The sequence below is a fragment of the Topomyia yanbarensis genome, chromosome 2 (genome assembly GCF_030247195.1).
Source record: "Topomyia yanbarensis strain Yona2022 chromosome 2, ASM3024719v1, whole genome shotgun sequence".
Lineage (NCBI taxonomy): Eukaryota > Metazoa > Arthropoda > Insecta > Diptera > Culicidae > Topomyia > Topomyia yanbarensis.
Genome location: NC_080671.1, coordinates 134,656,997 through 134,678,055, shown reverse-complemented (window position 1 = coordinate 134,678,055; position 21,059 = coordinate 134,656,997). Strand labels below are relative to the sequence as shown.

The 21,059-nt window shown below is 36.3% G+C and overlaps 1 protein-coding gene and 1 non-coding gene across 2 annotated transcripts in view; one reads left to right on the top strand and one right to left on the bottom strand.

The window, feature by feature from the left end:
* LOC131681427 (facilitated trehalose transporter Tret1-2 homolog) overlaps nucleotides 1–9,681 on the top strand; it is a 35,967-nt gene extending 26,286 nt beyond the window's left edge. The window contains exon 5 of the mRNA XM_058962209.1: nucleotides 7,973–9,681. Within this exon, the coding sequence (XP_058818192.1) occupies nucleotides 7,973–9,072 (1,100 nt within the window). The 3' untranslated portion in view covers nucleotides 9,073–9,681. The remainder of the gene's footprint in view (nucleotides 1–7,972) is intronic.
* Nucleotides 9,682–15,822: 6,141 nt separating this feature from the next.
* On the bottom strand, nucleotides 15,823–15,942 carry LOC131686467 (U5 spliceosomal RNA). Its single transcript, XR_009305123.1, has one exon. It is a non-coding gene; the product is annotated as a U5 spliceosomal RNA (small nuclear RNA).
* Between the last annotated feature and the right edge of the window lie 5,117 nt (nucleotides 15,943–21,059).

Sequence of the window (21,059 nt, the reverse complement as noted above, 5' to 3'; positions counted from 1 at the left end):
TAATTTAGCACATATTTTGGCAAAGCATAATGCTAACCACTGTTTGTCTCGCTAATATTTAGCCGTAAACTGTTTGCGTTTGGGAACAGTTGTGTTGATTTGGTTAGGTGAATAATTTTGTATCCTCGGCTAACTGTAATGGATCCAACACCAGACACTCTCGATGCATCGAATGAGCATTTTTATCCTCTACAACTAACGCGAGCAGGAGTATGGCAGCTAGGGTATCATCTGCGAAATACTCTACAGCACCTTTCAGAAATTATTTGCGAGGAGAAAAGAATCCGTTGTTTCGTCACTACAGTTACTAGGAAGGTTCCAACAAAACCAGGCTCACCAGCCTAGCTAATAGTTAAGAACTCGTTTGTGGTTAGCTGGATCCATCACCTTCTCACTGAGCAGCAGCTATAGATAAACACACGCAAGAATGAGGTGATTAAGTGAAATTGAAAGAAGCTAACTTTTTCGAACTATTTTGAATGACTTAGTGCAATGTCTAATTTCAACTTGGCACATAACGAAATATTTTTTCTAGAGTTGTGATCAAGGTGCTTTTGCTTTTTAGATTTAGTTATGGAGATGCGTTTTGGAGTTCCTTTCATCAGAATCAGACACAAACTTAATGACAGGGCCGAGCTAGCGCCAGATTGATGCTAGCTTTAAAACTGAAAACATTTGCATTTCTGAACAAACCCCTAGTCCGGCGTGAAGTCCTGCATGAAAAGGAGTTCAGATTAAGCGAATGAGAATTATGTGAACCCAAACTGTTTAGCTTAGCAAGCGAATGCAACATATAATGCAGAAGAATTCAGCCAAAAACTTTTTCTTTACTAAGGAGAAAATTGTTAAAAAACCACATTTGGCACAAAACCTATGACTAAATTAGTTATGGATATGCGTCTCGAGCTCCTCTCAGAAGAATCTTAAACATAGTGACAGGATTAAGCTAGCTTCAGAGGGGGTTGCTCAGAAACACAAATAGTGTTTTCGTTTTTGGAGCTGGCGTCAAATCGGCGCTAGTTCAGTCCTATAACTAAGTTTGTGTCGGACTCTGATGAGAGGAACTCGAAACGCATCTGCATAACTTATTTAGTTATAAGGCTTGTGCCTTTTGTGCGCAAATGTGGCTTAAACTATTTTCTTCTGTGTGAAAAAAAAATAGTTTTTACCCGAATTCTTCTTCACCAAAGAGAAATGTAGTTTTTTTTATTTTTCTTATTTTGTATATGAAATTCGAGATACTTGGTAGACTCATCTTGACTATCTTAAAACGAAGGGTTTGAGATAATATACCCTGGATATACTTGTTAAAAATATTGCACAGAAAAAAAATAAACTTAGCAATAAAATAGCTTCAATTACCTGTCGTCTCGCCAGGTCCGGAAAAAATGACGCAAAAGTTTAAGGAGCCGACTTTTATCCAAATCAAAGAAGAGTTGACGTATTTATAAATTGTTTGTATTGAAGTAACAGAAGTCAACATCATTGAGCGCACACAGATAATTGCCCCACTGACTGCCAGTTTAGAATTATTCTACTCGCTATCCGAAGCTCGACCAGCTCGACTAATCAGAGACTCAACTTTTTGACGGTTATTGAATAGTTAAAATATGGGAAATGAAATAAAGGAAATCATTATTCTCCACTGCTAACGTATACCAAGCCACCATGGGAAGGTTCCATATAAACAGATGGCCAAAAATATTTTGTCTCATATTCTTTCGCGAAAAGCTTGTTTGAGTTGTTAATAAGGTACGAAACTCATAATGGACGTATCCAAGTTTAAAAACCTTAAGGGGGAGAAGGAGGGGCGGGAGGTGGGGGGTTTGGTGTAAAGTATTCAAGGTAAATTTTTTTCCAAAAAATAAAAAAGAGGCACAGAGAGCTTTAGTCAATTCTATCACTTTCCATTTAATGATGCAATATTTGAACAATATTTTCTTAAATTTTCATTGGTCAAGTGACAGTGAATTCCCGAAGGCACCTCGAAAAAATGCGGTTAGCATCATAACTCAAAATCTACTGGGCCAATCGTTTCGAAATATTTCACAGTTCCTCTTCACATCATTCTCCAGGTAACTACAAGACCCTTCGACAAAATAGTTATTACAACTATTTTTACAAAAAAATGTAAGTATGTTTTTTTTTTGCGAAAATGGGACTTTGGCTTCAAAATGTCACAAAAAACTCAAAAATCGAAAAAAAGGAAAAACTCAGATAACATGTGCTTTCTAACCCTCAAACCAACAGTAACGGAGAGAGAATGCATGTCGCGGAAGAGACAGAAAAATATTTCAATTTATTTAAATAGAAGTAAATAGAAAGTAGTTTGAAGTGCATAGGCTATTTAGTGATTATTTCAATGTTGAAATGACCAATGAGCTTTAAAAGAAATGTCGCTCTTTCAGTTGATTGCTATGCTAATATATCTTCTTCATATGTACAGTTTTCGATTAATTGTTGTTTCGTTTGGAACTCTTGTTCCGGAGATATAGTATAATGAATCCTATTTAAACCAATATCACGAAAACGAAATAGTTAAACTATCAGAATAGGTATTGAAATACATTGTTTATATTACGAGTGGCCATAAAAAATTTTCTTGGTCACAAAACCTGCTTTTGACGATTCCGGGGCTCATTAATATAAACATGAACATTTTTGAATTTACAAATCATGCTATTTAAAAATTTCAAATATTTGGTTACATTGATCGTGTTAACGGTAAGTTGGAAATTCCAGTACAACTCAGTGCCATTTATTCCTACACAGTAATGATGTATAGCAAAAATGTAATCAGATCAATTATCTTTTCAATAAAAATTGTAGTCCACGCTCATTTCGTTGTGGAATATGAAGCACTCAACCGAAACATGTACTGAAGTATCCTTTTCTTGTTGACTAGATGAGACTGCCTTTAAAACTTCAAGTGATGCGTTCTCAGTTTAGGGCAAATTCGGGCAACTAAAATCTTCACTATAAGTTAAAAGATGCATTATCCTTGCATCCCCCATCGAGAATTCCGGGGGACATTGGGGACTTTTTTCCCGGATCCAATTTGTGGATATTTTAGGACTTTGAATGGTTATTTTTCATATAACTCCATACCAATGCAATATATATATATATATATATATATATATATATATATATATATATATATATATATATATATATATATATATATATATATATATATATATATATATATATATATATATATATATATATATATATATATATATATATATATATATATATATATATATATATATATATATATATATATATATATATATATATATGCATTTCCAATAATATTAGCACAAAGCTGGCATTCTTAGCTTTAAAATGGCATATTTGAACATATGTTCCATTCAAAATTCAGCAAAGATACGAACAGTTGAGAAAACGCACGTGATATTTCTATTTTTCAAAATTTTTATCTTTAGACATCCATATACACAGTTAAGTCAAATATATTTCCGAGATACTCTGGGAATTTCTTAGCTAGAGTATGTATAAACATTCAGTATAAAATTGGTTTGAATTGGAGTTGATGAAATTTTCGATTTTTGGCCACATGCCTCCCCATAGTGCAAGCTAGCTACCCGCAAAGTCAATTTTTGTATTACATCAATCAAATCGCTGAAATAAAGGAATGGGTTTCTTCACAATTGCTAATTTTAATATTTAGGCTAACGCAACGAGAATCATCAAATGTTTGGATTTAATATCTAAGTGCGCCAATTTGGTGTTATTTTCGATATATCGTCTAACTGACAGCAAGTTGGTATCAGCTACTGAAGAGTGGAACACGAATCATTCAAATTCAACTTATTTAACATGAATTTTCTACGTATTGTGCACGTAAATTACACTTACAGCAATTGATAAGCAGTCAATTAGTGCATTGAGGTTATGGTTGGGATGAGAGTAGAAAAAAAATGTAGCCGTCCAATGAACGACAAACATTTTGCATCACCAAATCAAACGAATTTAAACATAGCTAAGTCGCGTCGCTTGCATTCGGTTATCGATCACGAATCTAGCAAAATTTTTCAAATGGTCCTATGTGAGGGGTTCGACGAGAAATCGGCCGACCATAAAATAAGACGTTTATCAATTCGAATAAAACTTTTCAATTGTGTTCGGTTTATGAATGATGTCCATGATTTCCTCTGGCAATTGGAACATTTTGACAAAGGAGCAATGTTTCAAAAAGAGTGTAGAAGTTTTCGCATGCGTTACTTCTAACAAAATGATTGATTGCCGTATTTTGCATGGCAAAACTATCCGAAAATAAGATAAAGGGAATAAATACTTCTGAGCGAATAAAAATATGCACTGACAAAAAATTGCGACATTTTTCACAAAAAATATGTTTTAAAATTACACTACAAAAAACAGCTCAGAAGTCACTAAATATGAAATTATCGCAAGGATACGGGTCAACCTATAGATAAGACGCAGAATCCGGAGTTGGTTGAATTGGTTGCCAATGGAAAGGATATCAGTAACATGACATTCATCTCCTTCAAAGTCTGTCTTGACCCTGGTTTGAAAACGATCGCATTGGATCGATCTACCTGGCCAAAAGGGATTTTGTTCCGTCCATTCAAGAATTATTCTGCTCAAAAATTTCGCAAACCTCTCGATGTGGACCTAACTCCGACACCTATAACCCCGTCAGGAATAGCAGCACAGTAATAACCGAGTGTAGCACTAAATTAACGCGCTTTTCATGGGCGGGGGGAACCCTCGAAAACCTCCGAGCGCTCCGACGCAGTCGCGCAACCAGCCAGCGACCAGCTCAATCGTCTCGGCCCCGCGTTCGGAGGTCGTATGGGAGTTTTCTGATCTCCCTTCTCAAGTTAGTATTTTGATTTGAATGATAATCCGTTCCCTGAAAACCTTTTGGTTCAACACTTCTCAGTTAAACTCATTTCGGAACGGAGTCATTATGGATTACAAATCAAATGCAACAACCGATTCCGTCTCAGAATTGGTTGTTGCATTTGATTTGGAATCCATATTGACTCCATTCAGGATTCCGAATCAAATTCCGAATGGATTGACCGGATTCTTGCGACTACGACACTATCGTTCTGATCGAAACCTGGCTACGTGATGATATAGTAAACGCCAAGCTATAGACAAACCACGCAATCTACGGATGTGATCACAACTCTTCTATCAGTCATCCATGCCGTGGTGGTGGTGTTCTTATAGTGAAAAAGAAAAATCTAGCAGGGACCGTATTAAATATGCCTGGATGTGAACGTTTGGAACAGGTTGTCGTACGCGTTTGACTGCCAGGACGATCTTTATATGTTTTCTGTGTTTACCTGAGGCCGAACAGCGATCTTTATATGTACAATTATCACTCCTCTGCGGTTCAAAACATTTTTGAGAAAGCCGAATGGACAAGACAATGTACTTGTTGTAGGCGATTACAATCTGCCTCATCTCCGGTGTATTATCGATGACGATTTCAAGTGGTACCTTTCTGAAAATGCAGCTTCTCTCTTAGCAAAATGAATAGACGGATCTTTGATTTAGCCTTCGTCAACGACACGGACGTCTTCGAACTGATTCCGACATCTATACTGAAAGTAGATCACCATAAACCCTTCGCGTTATGGTAGTGACGTTTTTGACACAATCAACGTCTAATGTTCCAAGACATGAGCCCATGGACATCCTTGTACCCCACTCCATCCATTTCCACATCGGAATCAACACCGTTGGGACTGCCTTCTTCTCCATCTACTTTGTCTTATCAGGGTTTATAATCAGTCTGAGTCTGAGTCTGATTTGCGCAGCCTGCCTTTTGAAAGGCACAAATTTCTCTTTCGCTACTCTGTGATCGACTGCAATGATGTCGATATCGTCGTCAATGACAAGAAGCATGCAGGATCTCGATATTATAGTTCCGTTTCTTTGCACACCAGATCTTCGTACCGCATTTTCAAGCACCGTAGAAGAACAAGCTGGAAAGTACATCGCCATGTTTAAATCCATCTAACGTCACAAACATGTAGGATGTCTCTTCGGCTATTCTGACGCTAGATTTTGACCTATTCAGTGTCATGTGGAGCAGGTTAATCGGTTTTGTCGGAAAGCCATGATTAAACATCATCAGCCACACTTCCTTTACATTCACTGAATCGAACGGTGCCTTGAAATCTGCAAACAGATGATGAGGCTGCGAGTTGTGTTACAGAAATCCAAGATTTGTCGCAAGGTAAATATTGGGCCCACCGTTGATTGTTCTTATTGAAACTCGCTTCAGTATTCGCCGACAAGGATTGACCAAACGGACACAGTCTACTAAACAGAACATGGAAGAAAACCTTGTAGGCGGTATTAAAGATAGTTATTGGAATCGATTTTATGATTTATGATCTTCTTGTAGATAGAGCATAGGAGGCTGTTCAACCAATCTAAAAACATTTCTTCTTTCACCAAACTGAATTGCATCGACCAGCCGTTCGTTTAAGATTTTTTGAAGTTCGGCAGAGATTGCGTCCTTTTCGTTCTGATGTTGTTAATTGACCTGTAAACTTGTCTTACATATTTCCTGGCAAAGCGTCCCTGCCCTGAGCTTGAAAAAGGAACGCAGGTCATTTCATGTCAGTCGCGCTGAATCGAATGCTGCGTTTGTTTGCCTCGTCATTCACTTGTTCGGTGTTGCCCATTCATTCAGATATGTACGGCAGCAGTAGCAAAAATGCAACAGACATAGATTACGCAGTTGACTTATGTTCAAAAATGTAAAAAATTCCAGCATCTTTCTTTTTGAAGCATTCGGATCTGCGTGAAACTTCAGTCATTTTAGAAGTGAATTAATGAGAGAAGTGTTCAAACTGAATGTTTGTTTGATAAATTCAAGTTCAAAGCTCGGAATGATCGTCTGCTCTCTGCAATAGTAGCTATCTCCAGTCTACAGCGGAGTCGTGTGTCATTTACATATTTACAGAAAATTTGTCTCTTTCGTCCATACTATCATCATTGCTGCTATCTTGGAGATTGTTGATTGTTACATTATTTTTTTCAGTTTACCAATTACGATCGTGAATCTATGCACCTGGTTATTTTGTATTTTCGTTGGTAATGTTAGTTTTGCAAATTACCCTTTGGTCAAAAATATGTGATTTAACTAAAGATGCAGAGGTCAGCGTTTGTTTCTGGTGTGGTAAGTATTTTTATCTGAGGCATTCCGTTGTGTGCAGATAGTTTACAATTGTAACAAGTGGGAAACTGATTGTCATTAGTAGACAGAGTGGTCTGTGAATAAACAGAGCCAGAAGGATCGAAGGAATATGGTACTGCAAACGCATTCTCACCACTCCAACACCGTTCAGAATTTCTGTAAAAATTTCGCAGCGAACAAAGCGTCTCCATATTAAAACATAAATAGCGGCATTTGTTATATTAAGAGACAGATCGTGTAGACGTATCTGTATTATTTTCAACGTTTGTACGAACAACAAAAAATTCCTGTCCCTCCTTGAATTCTATCAGTACAGCATTTAGAATATGGTGGAACTGAATTATATGAACTTTATATTCGTCTAATTGTGACGCCCATGAAGTCATCAAAGCCGTATAGATATTCAACAGAGAAAACTTATCACAATAACCCACGGTTATCTCGATCGATACAATCCTTAACCCGGTCGACCTGAACATTACGGTATTTTGTTTGAATTTCTGTAATCTGGTACACATTACACCGTACTGCGTATGGACAAAATAATCCAATAGAAAGTTGTTCCCAAAGATGTAACAATACATTTTATATATTTGATTTGAACATTTCCAAACATAGATATAAAATTCTTGAAGGAAATCTGTAGCTTTAAAAGGTGTCTAGACAGTGTTCACCGAAAATACGAAATAACTTAAATAAATAAAATCCGGAATATATTAGACCGATGTTTGTCTTAAAACCTTCTTTCCATTGCAGGCTTGGTGATCGGTCTAGTGAGCGCCCCCGCATCCATCTATTCCGCTGAGATTGCGACACCTCGAATGCGTGGACGACTGACGGTGCTTACGTCCCTAGCAATTGCCCTTGGAATACTGATGATCTACAGTTTCGGATATTTTATTCCGGAAAACTTTCGCCTGGTAGCCGCCATAGCAACGGGATGCTGCGTTGTGTTCCTGCTACTTTTAATCCCTCTGCCCGAGTCTCCGGCGTGGTTGATGTCCAAGGAACGCGATCAGGAAGCGGAACGATCGTTGAAGAAAATTCGAGGTTTCGGGAGCTGCGGGAAGGTTGTTCCGGAGATTGAACATGAGTTGGCACGGCTTCGCGATAACGTGGAAGCTCAGAAACTGGCTGGGAAGGAAAGATTCATCGATATGATTAGACAGCCTCAGGTCTACAAGCCGCTCGGAGTGATCATAGGATTTTTTGGATTCCAACAATTCTCCGGCATTTTCGTGGTTGTTGTGTACGCAGCGAAGGTATCTTCAGAAGCCAATGTATCAATCGATCCTTTTCTTTGCACTGTACTAATCGGGGTGACACGAGTTATTGCCACAATATTGGTTGCATATATTTTGGATACACTAGGTAGAAAACCGCCGTCGATCTTCTCCGGAGTAGGAATGACAGTTTGTATGTTCGGTATCGCTGCTTGCATTTATAATCCACTACATGAAAGCATGCGGTGGGTTCCAACGTTTTTAATTATGGCTTACATCTTCACCAGTACCTTGGGATTCCTCACCATGCCATTCTCAATGCTAGCGGAACTTTTTCCTCAGAAAATTAGAGGTCCAGCTTCGGGTGTGACCGTCTTCTTCACATACGTGATGTCCTTCGTAATAATCAAATTATATCCAACGATGGTTGCAAATATGGGCAGTGCCAATACGTTTATCTTTTATGGTGTTATTTCCTTGATAGGGGTCCTGTACGTATGCTACGTAGTTCCAGAAACCAAGGGTAAATCGCTTCAAGAGATTGAGGATTACTTCCGTGGTAAATCGTCCACCAGACGATCGAGTCAATCGGTGTATGACGATAGTGCCGAATTTTCGGCATCATCCGTGTGATCATAACTCAAGAAGAAGACGGAATTCGCACGTACTTAAAAGGTTAATATGCTGCTCAATTAATTTAGTAAACTCAAAAGTGCCATTGGATGTAGTTTTAACAAGTTCCTAGAAGTTGAGCTGGTAGCATCGTTTGATCCCCGAAGGAAATTTATTTTTCGGTCACTTTGATCACGACGCTTTCAATTAAAAATGGTTAGATTTAAATTGCCAAGCCTGATAGGTTATCGTTGCTGTTAATAAGCTTAATTAGTGCTAGCACGTTTACTGAATCGATTCGAAGAAGACCAATTCAAGATATTGTGAATATAATGTTGAAAACATATAGGTTAGATTACTAAGCTTAGCAACTAATTGTAGTATGTTTTAGGTTTGTACATCTACAGCTTAGTACGCTCTCATCACTCAAAACAATAGTAAATACTGTGATAGTAATTGTATCTACTTCAGTTTCCATTACATACTCAGCTTCTGACTGAAAGTCATCAAGTCATTTTAAGCTAAAAATTCCACTAAATAAATGATAGCGGAATTTCCAATTAGGCCTTTTAACGCAATCTAATAGAATATGTGAGAACAGAAATAAATCGTTTTTACGATCGATAAAAAGTGTTTTCGATCGGTGGAACTAAAAGAAACGAAGCGGTTTGTAATGCGGCCTTAGTTGACTTGAACAACTTGCCCGGCGGGTAATGGTGGAATTTTAACTCGGTCGCATTCTACATTTTTATTGAAAATTGAAATACATTTAATGTTTCTTTTAGCGGTTGCCTGCAATCATTACTGGTATATTTGGATTTATTTCAGTTCATAGCAATATTAAAATAACATAATCTATCTCTCATCGAATCAGAAACAGTACCGTCTTTCCGCATGGGCACACTGGGCCTGGGCCAGGGGCCCCAGAGATTTGGGGGGGGGGGGGCGCACTGAGGATGGAAGTAAATCCATACTAACGTGTGTCTTCGAAAAAAGGTATACTCGAATATTTGTAACTCTTCAGTGCGTCAGGATAACATTGAACCAATCCAACTGTTGCACAAACATTTCAGTTTAAGTTTCAATTTATTTGGAGCAAAACCAAGGAAGTATCTAAAGTTCGGAAGGGACTGAGCCGTAGCGACAAACAGAATGCGATGGCCAACAAATCTTTATCTGGCAAGCGTTTTGCGGATGTGGACAAATGATTTGATTTTTATCACATTTGGAACCGTCAACGGACAAACCTCTTCAAATTCAAAGACTGCATATCAAGAAAACTGGCAACTCTGTCCAGAATCTGGAGACAGTAACAGCCACGACACTTGCGGGTAAAGGTGGTACTTCCCATAGTGATGCACACACATATACATTTTTACATTAAGCTTCCTACCTTCCTCCAATAGAGGCAGTGTAACCTCTGTCGCTTCTCGTTTGTATAGGGGAAGGAAAGAGATATCAGTCTTCTTAATATGTAGTCTTCGATTAAACTTAGACACGCTGTGGTAAACAGCAGTCAGGTCTATTGGCTAACCACCGTCGCTGTCTATAATATGTGAGTTGATATCTAAATTAATTAGTTATCAGGAACTCCAGAGTGCACTGTGGTGGGTGCATACACTGGAGTGTATATTGAAGTGTGCTCTTTGATTAATTTTCTTCTGGCAAGCGGTAGTGTGATTGCCGATTTCATTAGCATTGGTTGTTAGAATGAAATGATGTTGGCTTATTGGTTTGGATACTGATACAAGTTTCCGCTGATGATTTGATTCTTCAAATGCATCTGACCCCGGGGTACATTTTACCCCATCTTCCCCTATTTGGAAAATGCGACATATTCCCAGTAATAAACACCTCACATTATGCCTATCTTCTTATCCACTCGGGCCAAAAGTGCAACGTCGCACTATGGGGTAACCAGGCCGAAAACCTGGACAAAATTATTTTCTGCTGTTCTATATATTATTTTGCAATTATAACTCAAGAGAAGCTTAAATATTTGATCTTGAGCACATTGTTCTTAAAAAATCCACTTAACAGTGTGAAATTTGTTTTCTTCTAATATTTCTTCAAACACTCAACCTAAATGAAACCATTGTGAATGGTGGCTATAGTAACATTCGTAGGACGATTTTCTAACAAATATAATTACCTTATTGATGATCATTCCAAAACTTGTTATGTTATTTTTCTCAAAGCAAAAAGTAATATTTTTAAAGGAGACGATATTTAACTGATTACTACAGAAACTGCTGCTTTGTATGCATTCATTCAATATTACAGTCACAATAATGCTGTTCGTCATTGTGTATGTATGTTTTGTTCTAAGATTGATGTGTTGATGTAAATGACCGCTCAAAGAAAATATTTGTGTCGACATAGATGAAAAATTACTAGGAGAATCTCATTCTCTTGGTAAATAGTAAATTCAAGAGAAAAAAACACTCAGTTTATCAACTATGAACAAAAGCAATAAAAAACTTTTTTCGGAAGTGCTACTTTATACTGAAGAAAAGTGTGTAACTTTAACATTCCTCGATGACTCTTTGTTCCTCATCTACAAAAAGGTTTGAAAAGGTGAGGAGGGAGGGAGGTGAGGGTTTTTCATCGAAAATTTATGACTATTACAAACGGTAAACAATTTACGAAACTGATAAGAAATCTTAGCAGGCGATTCAGTTAAATAAGACTTATAGATTCTTATAATGTTTTATAAAAAGCACCAAAATTATGTTAAAACTACAATTTTCAAATTGCTCTCAAACCAACGGTCGGACGCGGTCGGATGAGTTCCAGCTGCGATGGACTGACAATAGCCGATAGTTTCGAATGCTTTCACCCTTTTATCTTAATTTGACTTAATTTTATTTGTTCAATTGCGAAATAGTACTAAAATCATAAAACAAGCAATTACCTTTATTTGTCACAACAAAATAGTTTGACTTTTTTATTTCGACATATCCACCATTAAAGTAGTTAGAATAGGTCATTAGCAACGTTTCCTAGTATAATAATATTTCATTGATTGTATTGTTCAATTTCAGTAGAAACTTTTCCTATTGCCTGATTTAGTAGAAAAAAACGTGTTTATTTTTAATAATGTTTGACCGTGTGTCACAAATTTAGACCAAAGTTTTTAGTTATCATTTCAATGGTTCACGATGTAGAAAATATTGAAGAATGTTTAAAAAATATAGCTTGATTAAAAAGTTTGATTTTTTTCCCTATTTTGTCCAACTTTTTGTTCTAGCCACCCCATAGTGCGTCGGTCTTACCCCAATACTGCACATTTTTAGTAAATATCCAATTAACATATTGAAATACTCAAACTTATCTTCAATACACAAACACATAATGCTATGGAGGGTAGACTGGAATGTGCGACTATGGTGATTTTCAATACTTTTGTGCTGTTAAAATTTTAAAATATATCAACTAAAACACTCTAAAACATCCTCAACAAGTGAGCATCAACTTCGCATGTTTTGTTTATTTGGTTGACGTTTGATGAACCTATATTGTCGCTATTGTGCTATTTTATGACAAACGCCATTTTCGGGTAAACTTAGTTAGATATGCCACATCACTTGTTTGAAATATCTCTATAAAGTCGCGTTTTCAGAATTATGATATTCTGCTTGGTTACTGAGAGATAGCGAGAGACGCGCAGAGAAATTTGTAATTTTTTGCTTCAATTGACTGTGTCTTGGGATTGGCTCAACCTCAAGTTATCTTGATGTATAAGATGTTTTTATAGGTAAAACTTTTCGAGAAACACAATGGCATAATAATTTTCAAAACAAAAATACACGCAATGTGAGAGAAAAATGCTGTTTAAGTTCTAAATTGGAAATATAGCATATTTGGCAACACTGTAACAAAAAATATCTATTTTTTCTAGATTCCCTGACTCATTTGCTTCAAAATGCATTTCACCGATTGTTTATAGCCCAAATTAAGCTACAGATATGAATAAAAGTTAATAATTGATGATTTTTTACACTTCTTAAATTTCTATGGAAAATTTTCCATGCACGATTATGACACACCACACAAATTTTGTCATCAATACGCACCTGTGACACGTGTGAGTGCAACTTTTGTTTAATTTATAATATGAACATACAACATAGTTTACCGATCTTCGTAATATTTGCGAGAATAATACAGTATAAATAGAAGCATCAATTGTATTCTTTGAATTGTTTATACCATTTATAAGTTTCAAGATATTCAATCTCAAACATTGAACATCGTTTTTCTCGAAGTGTTGTTTGACATATGATACCACAACAGCGACGATATAGCATCGATGTGTCTCGAAATGTTCAAAATAATCGTACTAATAATATATTTTTATGGTTCTATGATCCAAAATTCGATATCTGGGAAAAGTAGTGCGGTGTTGGACTTACCACTAGTTCCCCTAGTAGCATGAGTAAGATTTTTGCTGCTGCTGTTGGTACGATTATTTTTTATTCCACGTTTCTTAACCCTACAACGGTTTCGTAACTTATTCTATACGTAAACGGTTTTGTGGGGTACATTCGTACCCCAGAGCTAAAATCGCTCTAATATGTCTAATTTTAATTGAATTTATTATTAAATTAGATAGTTTTATTCTAACACCATTCGTAAAGTAGCCCGTTAAAAAAATATTAGTGTTTTGTCGATTTCATCATGTAATATTGCATTTTTTATAGAACAAGTCCTTAAAATACGTCAAAATTCCCTGTTTTCCTTAATATTTCTATAACTCCGGTAGCTTCGAACCTATTTTGACCATCTATACGACGTTGTAAAATTGCTAAATTTCCTTTCGAACACGTATGAAATTGTTCAAAAACCGGCCAAAAAGTGTATTTATTCCGATGCTTTTTTGAACACCAAACGCTAATACAACAATGCAGTTTTACCTCTTCTTCAATATCCAGAATAATTACAGTTTTTGCCGATAGGAAAGTTACACAGGTTCGAAAACAGGTTTTGTAATGATAAAAAATACCTTTGAACATTGCTAACGCGAAAAATCAGAAACAAAAAAGTTATAAGTAAAAATAAGAATTGTAGGACTTCATCATAGAAAATATCTTATAACTCAATAACTGTGAGTGACAGAGACAACATGTCTTCTGCAAAATTTATAAAAATACTCTCTTCTATAACTTTGTCGAAGACGGCCAAGCGCTATCTCTTTCGGTTCAAAAGTTATTTTTTATAGCCTACTATGATCAATTTTTAAAACAACAATGTTGCCAAAAGATGGCGCTTTTTACACACACAAACATTATAGAATGTGTAAATCCCTAATATGAACAGTTTTGACTCCAATGAATTAAGTACCTCTAAACGCTGTTTTGAGCCACTTGGCTATGTATCAATATTTTGCTTTTTAAAAAAAGATATAATAAATTTTCCGAATTATGTACACGTGACAAACACTAACGTAAACGTTTTTGTGGGGTACATTTGTACCCCAGACAAACTTTTAGCAGGCTCTGTAAAGTTGGTCTAGTGAAACAAATGCGTTGTACCTGCTTTTATGGAAGTTTAATAATCAAATTGATTTATAATAAAGATTGCGTGCTGCCAAAATAAGCCGTAACGAAATAACAGTGATTGCAAATAGCTCTGGGGTACAAAAGTACCCCACAAAACCGTTCTAGGATTAATTATTACTGACAGAAGAATACAGCGAGTTTGGGCAGGGTGATGTATAAAACGGCCAAATTTACATACTATTTAATTAGTAAAACGCATGTATTAAAACTTTCATTAGCACAGATTTACTCAAAATTAGTATGGATGAATAAAAACGCTTCGCGCTAGGTACAAAATAAAGTATGACACACTGCATATTATAGAACGTATCGTGACCAAGGAATTAGGGGAAGATGGGGTAAAACGCACTCCCTAAGGAAACATGATCATAACTCAGCTATAGAACATCAATCGGGAGAATTTAATTAATGATATCGTTTTGCCAACATTCTCCTCTGTAATCACAATCATAACGCTTTGCAAAATAATCAAGAGCATAAAAAATATTCGATTTTTCAAAATTATTAAAAATTGCCTTTTGAAAATAAGCGGGGCAAAACGCACCTGTTCAGGGGTAAAATGCACCACAACAAAGGGGCATAATGCACTACAACAACGGGGCAGAATGCACCGCAAAAACGGAGCAGAATGCTCGGTGAACAAGTAAGTAGTTTTGTTTTCTGACGAGATTTCACAAATGTGTGCCTTTAAATCACCTTAGGTTATGCAATTAGGTTTACAGAACGATTTGTTTTCGATTAAAAAATCAGCCAAATCAAAGAAGAGGGTATTTTCCCCCCGATGGAGCAGAGATATAAATTTAGCAAAAAGTGAATTATTTAGTAGGTTTTCATATATAGTGCGACAGAATAATGAACAACGGTATAAATAGAAGTGGAGTGCGCTGATATAATAATACAAATTGCATTTATAAGAGCTGAAAATCCTTGACACAAGCCACGATAATGACATGAAAAGAGTACGTTATTGTATTTTGTTTATTTCTCGAGCTGTATTGATGTACGGTTGTCAAACTGTGATAAAGTATGTTTACAATGGCGGACTTCCGGCTGATGTTACCCTTTTCTGGAAATTTTCAGCAGTTTTAGATATAAGCAAGGGGTGCATTTTGCCCCGGGAGTGCATTTTACCTCATTTACCCCTACATCAAATTGTATCGCAACTCAATACATCCACTGCTTTTTCCATAAATTAGGAGCCTATCAACCGTATAAGGGAAGATAGGCAATAACAAAAATTTAGTTTAGACTCATTAGAGTGTCCCTCTCCACGGAAATCTTTAGTAAAAGGCGAAAGATTTATTCGACAATTGAAGAGAGACCAGAGTAACGATACATCGGTTTCGATGGGAACCTCATTCCAGGCAGGTATGTTCCGCTAGTGATGGCTACCAGCAAACGAAACCGAAGGTTAGCGTGCCCATCGACGCATGTTGAATGTAGAGGTAGAGCACGGCTCACAGAAAGCATATGTAAACCGTGGAGGTAGAGAGAGCATGTATGGTACAGAGACGATGGTATAAATGTAGAGATACGCGGAGAGAATAAAATAAAAGCGAGTCTATACATATGTATATATATATATATATATATATATATATATATATATATATATATATATATATATATATATATATATATATATATATATATATATATATATATATATATATATATATATATATATATATATATATATATATATATATATATATATATATATATATATATATATATATATATATATATATATATATATATATATATATATATATATATATATATATATATATATATAGGTTTTGACGTAACGTAAAGAATATGTGAATGCCCACACGAGAAATGCATTTAAGGTTGGACAGAGAATGCGCAAAAATCGTAAACGAAAAAAGCAGTTTTTTTAACCGTGTGTTAGATCTTCATAAAAATCAATCAGCAGTACTGCATCAACATCCTACATAAGCTGATTGATTTTTATAAAGATCTAACACACGGTGTGGAAAAAACTGTCTTTTTCGTTTGCGATTTTTGCACATTCTCTGTCCAACCTTAACTTATTTATTCTCACAGAACGGTGTCGTGCCGTTTACGTTCAATTTTGTTGACGGAGGCTGACGTTTCGTGTGAATAATCGAACTACAATCAATTAGATATGGATGTTAATGTGGTAACACAGGTGTTGTTCCAATGAAGCAGTAGCATCTGTGAACACGTGGGTGAGAAATAAGCATCAGTATCATACGCGTAATCTTTTTCTTTCTATCGCTCTTTCCGATTTATCGCTCTCTGAGAGGGGATAGAAGTCAATAATTATTACGTTACGCGGAAGGATCAACGAATGGAATGGCATTTTCGTTTTTGATAGTGTACTGGTGTAGTCGGTGCAACACTCAAAAATGCTATAAATCTTCGATAAACAAACCATGCTATTACCGTATCATAGATTGTGTGAGGGTACGTAATCAATTTAGACCCCTCAATCACATTTATTCTTTAGCCTGTACCTATATATTATTAGGATAACCACAAGTTTCTCGTGCTTTTAGCTTTTATACCTTATTAAAAACGTTAGCACCGCCGAACCATTTTTTAAGCCTTTCTAGCCAAACATGTCAAATGGTCCTAAGTGCAAATGACAGCTTCTCTTTGTTTACTTTCTCTTTCGCTAATAACTCGGCAGTTTATACGTTTGTTACTCAACTCTTAGCAGAATAAGCTAGTCGAATTCAGAGTTTTTTCGATATATCCTGTAACAATATTGAAAAGTTTTAAGATGACGTAAGTGGTAGGCACGTCACTCCACAGAGGAGTATTTGACCCAAAAAGTTGGCCAAAATCGAAAACTCCAAACTCGTGCAGTAACTTCTATACCAACATGGCTGGTTTCCTGGATAGCTACTACACCATCTGGAAGCCTTGTTTGATTTATTTATTTCATTTACTACTAGCATGAGCCGTCAGACTTAGAATGCAATAAAAGTGATGAATTCTCGTCAAAAAAGTTAAGACATTTGCTTTCATTTATCTAAGAACCAGTATTATATTTATGTTTATTACCTTCACCAACAGGCCCCTTGGCCCCAATGGTGGTTTCTTAAACTAATTACATTTTAAAATTGTCAACATTTTCGCTTTTATCGCATTCCGCGTCCGGTTGAAGTCAAAGGCCGTCGTCACACTATTAAAAATTCGCTGGAGTCCGGTAACAGCGCTCTGACAACCATAGTTGGTTCTCCTGAACGGAACTCGCAGAAGAGAGTTATTACGTAGAGCTCGAACGCGGGCTTGAAGGTCCAGACGTCCGAGGATTGTAGGGCAATCCACTCTGGCAGAGAGTAAGTCCGAGACGTACAAGGCTCGAGAGCAGTCCCTCCGAATGCTGAATGTATCGAGGTGTATTAGCTGGCAACGGTTTTCATAGCTCGGCAGCTGAAATCTGTTTCGCCATGGGAGATGCCGAAGGACGAAGCGTATGAACCTGCGTTGAACAGCTTCGATTCTGTCAATCCCGTTCTGGTAGCACGGATTCCAAACAGCCGAACAATATTCTAACGTTGAGCAGACCAACGCACAGTAAAACGATTTAAGACAATAATATACGTCCCTGAAGTTTTTCGCTATTCGGAAGATGAACCCAAGCTGTCGTGATGCCTTATCCACGATGTATGAAGTATGTGGTTTGAATGTTAGAGCCGAATCCATGATGATTCCGAGATCTTTGATGTGAGAGTGTCTTGGAATACTCGAGCCGAAGAAATGGTAGTTAAACTGAGTCGGATGGCGCTTCCGCGTGAACGTAACGATTGAGCATTTGCTCGGGTTTAAAACCATTTTGTTTAGATCACACCACGTACTAAAGCTGTCCAGTTCCCTCTGAAGAAGCTCGGCATCGGTTTTATCCCGTATTTGTTGAAAAAATTTGTTTTCTTTCGCCTAGTCTAAAAGTATCTGCTAGATCCATTGGTATATTCGAAAACCGAATTTAACCACATATTTCAATAAGTTTGAAAGTTATAGGCGAGCTGATTATATTGTACAATATTTCCCACCATCACCACCATTTCTCACCTCAAAATTCAATATCATTTGATAAATCAGTGTCCCAGTAAGTGAATCAAGAGTCAAATGGCAGCCACTTTCTGCCATTTTGTGTGTAATAAGCATTTTACAAAATCATATATTGATCAGTTTAATATCATCTATTTTCGCGATTTTATAATTGACTGCTTTTTAATTCTTTTAAGCAATTGGTCTACTTTCAGAGAATATCTGTGAAAAATTTGAGTGGTTTATTCCACATATTGTAAAAGATACAACGTTTTGAACAAAATAGGCGGAACACGAATTACGCGCAGCAAAACGGTCTTCTTTGCTCGGAACGACGCTTTCGAACCATTTGAGCACTGTTACAGAATGTTGGAACCGCACTTTAAGATGCATACAAACATAATTACAATATAATTCCATATGAAAACTGCATAGCACATCTTATTATACAGGTTTCCAATCACTACCGGATCTTTTTTCGTGCAACAAATTATATTTATGCTTTTGGGCAGCTTTTTGATACGAATACTCTTCTGTGCACTCATTGAATGACTGAAAGTCGATTTATTCATCCCCGTTTAAGGAGGAACAAATCACGGTATAAAATATTTTTAAAATGTCTTCATTCATTTGTCTTCATCGACCAGGATTCGGAATCGTTTTAAAATTTTCACAGTATATTCCGAATTGATTTCTCTAGCAACGTGCGTAGTATTTTATTTTTTTTATTGCTTAATTTTTTTTTAATTAGCAATTTTGTGTCGTTTTTAATGACATTTTCAAAAAAATTCACTCAAAAGTGCGTCACTCCACGAAAAAACAAAATATCGAAAAATCCTACCAAAGTCGTTGCTATTGTCATAAGGAATCAGAAAAACTGAAATTTTTTTGCTCTAGGTCAAAAATTACGGCAGATAGTTTTCCGTCCGTGGACCCATTCCAAAAAACGCGCATGAGAGCAAATGCTGCACAGTCGCCATCTTGTGATGAAATGAAAAAAAAAAATTTTTGTGATTCATTACTTATGCTATAAAGGTGTTAGCGGGTCATATTGACCATACTTTGGTAAATATTACCGTTTTTGACCTGGTTGGCCTGACATGGACCTGGAATCGGTGCCGAATGGGATCATGTTTGGCATACATAGATGTATGCAGAACCGTCTTCCTAAATCGCAGGTTTATTGACAGAGTACTAATAAGAAACACAAACAAAACAAAAATGAGAATGTATATATCAAATTTGTAGATGATACCGATCTTGGATGTTCTGGATTACGATTCCGATGCCGATTTCAGCGGTATAATAGTATTTCTTATAATATTGAGTAAGCGACAGTGGTCCAGAATGCAAATTTAGCAGGAATTTTGAGACATTACTAAAACTACACAACTTAGCTATATTAAGCCTTTGGAGAAGTTTTCGTAGTTTTTGAGCCCATTCTTTTTGTTACAGTTATGGCGGTTGTAATTGGTTGTTAGGGTGGTTGTAATTTTATCAAGATCAAAAAATTAACTTTTTAAGCATTCTAGTTAGAGCCAAATGACTCAGCGAAGTTGTAGAACGACAAATTTTAGAAAAAGTTTGCTGAAGATATCTAAGCTCTATCTGTTATACTTTTTACTTTACAGAAAATTTAAAATCGAAAGATAGGGTGTTTCTTAGTGATTCTTAGAAAAACTGTTTTATTCAAATAACTTTTGCGGTATTGATTTAAAACCGAAGTAGTCTTCGGACAACTTTAAGATTGGTTAAAGGCGAATAATTTGTTTCATACCACCACACATCTAACTATTTTCATTGAAAAGTTATGAGCACTTTTCGTCAAAAAATTAAATTTGTATAAAATGGACTTTAGACTTCTGGACCACTGTGCAATGTGGTCAATCAATATGTAATATTCTTGAAAGCTTATATAAAATCTCATCCAAAATGATATTGATACTTTGACTTTACAATCGAACCTGAATTCTACATGAAAATCATCCGGAAGATCCGGAACATCCGTATAACTGCTCGACTCATGAATCTAGTCCCAGAAATCTGAAGTTTTTTTGCGGATTTTTCGGAAAGTTTTTGCCAATAGGATCCTTGTTCCGATCACAAACTCGATTTCTTCTCAATAATAATTCTGAAAAAATACTTCCAAGAGAACCACAGGCTTCCAGATCCAGTTCCGGATCTTCCGGAAGATCACTACGTTACCAATAGGGTCTCTACCTCAGTCACAAGTACGAATTTGTGCAAATGATATCCCCAAAACTATTTTCGAAAAATCTCCCAGAGTTCTATGACAAGGTTCATGAATTGGTCAGTTCCACGGCTGTTCCAGACTTTCCGGAAGGTCATTATGTAACCAAACAAAAACATATGTAGGTTATAAGTACGAACTCATTCAAT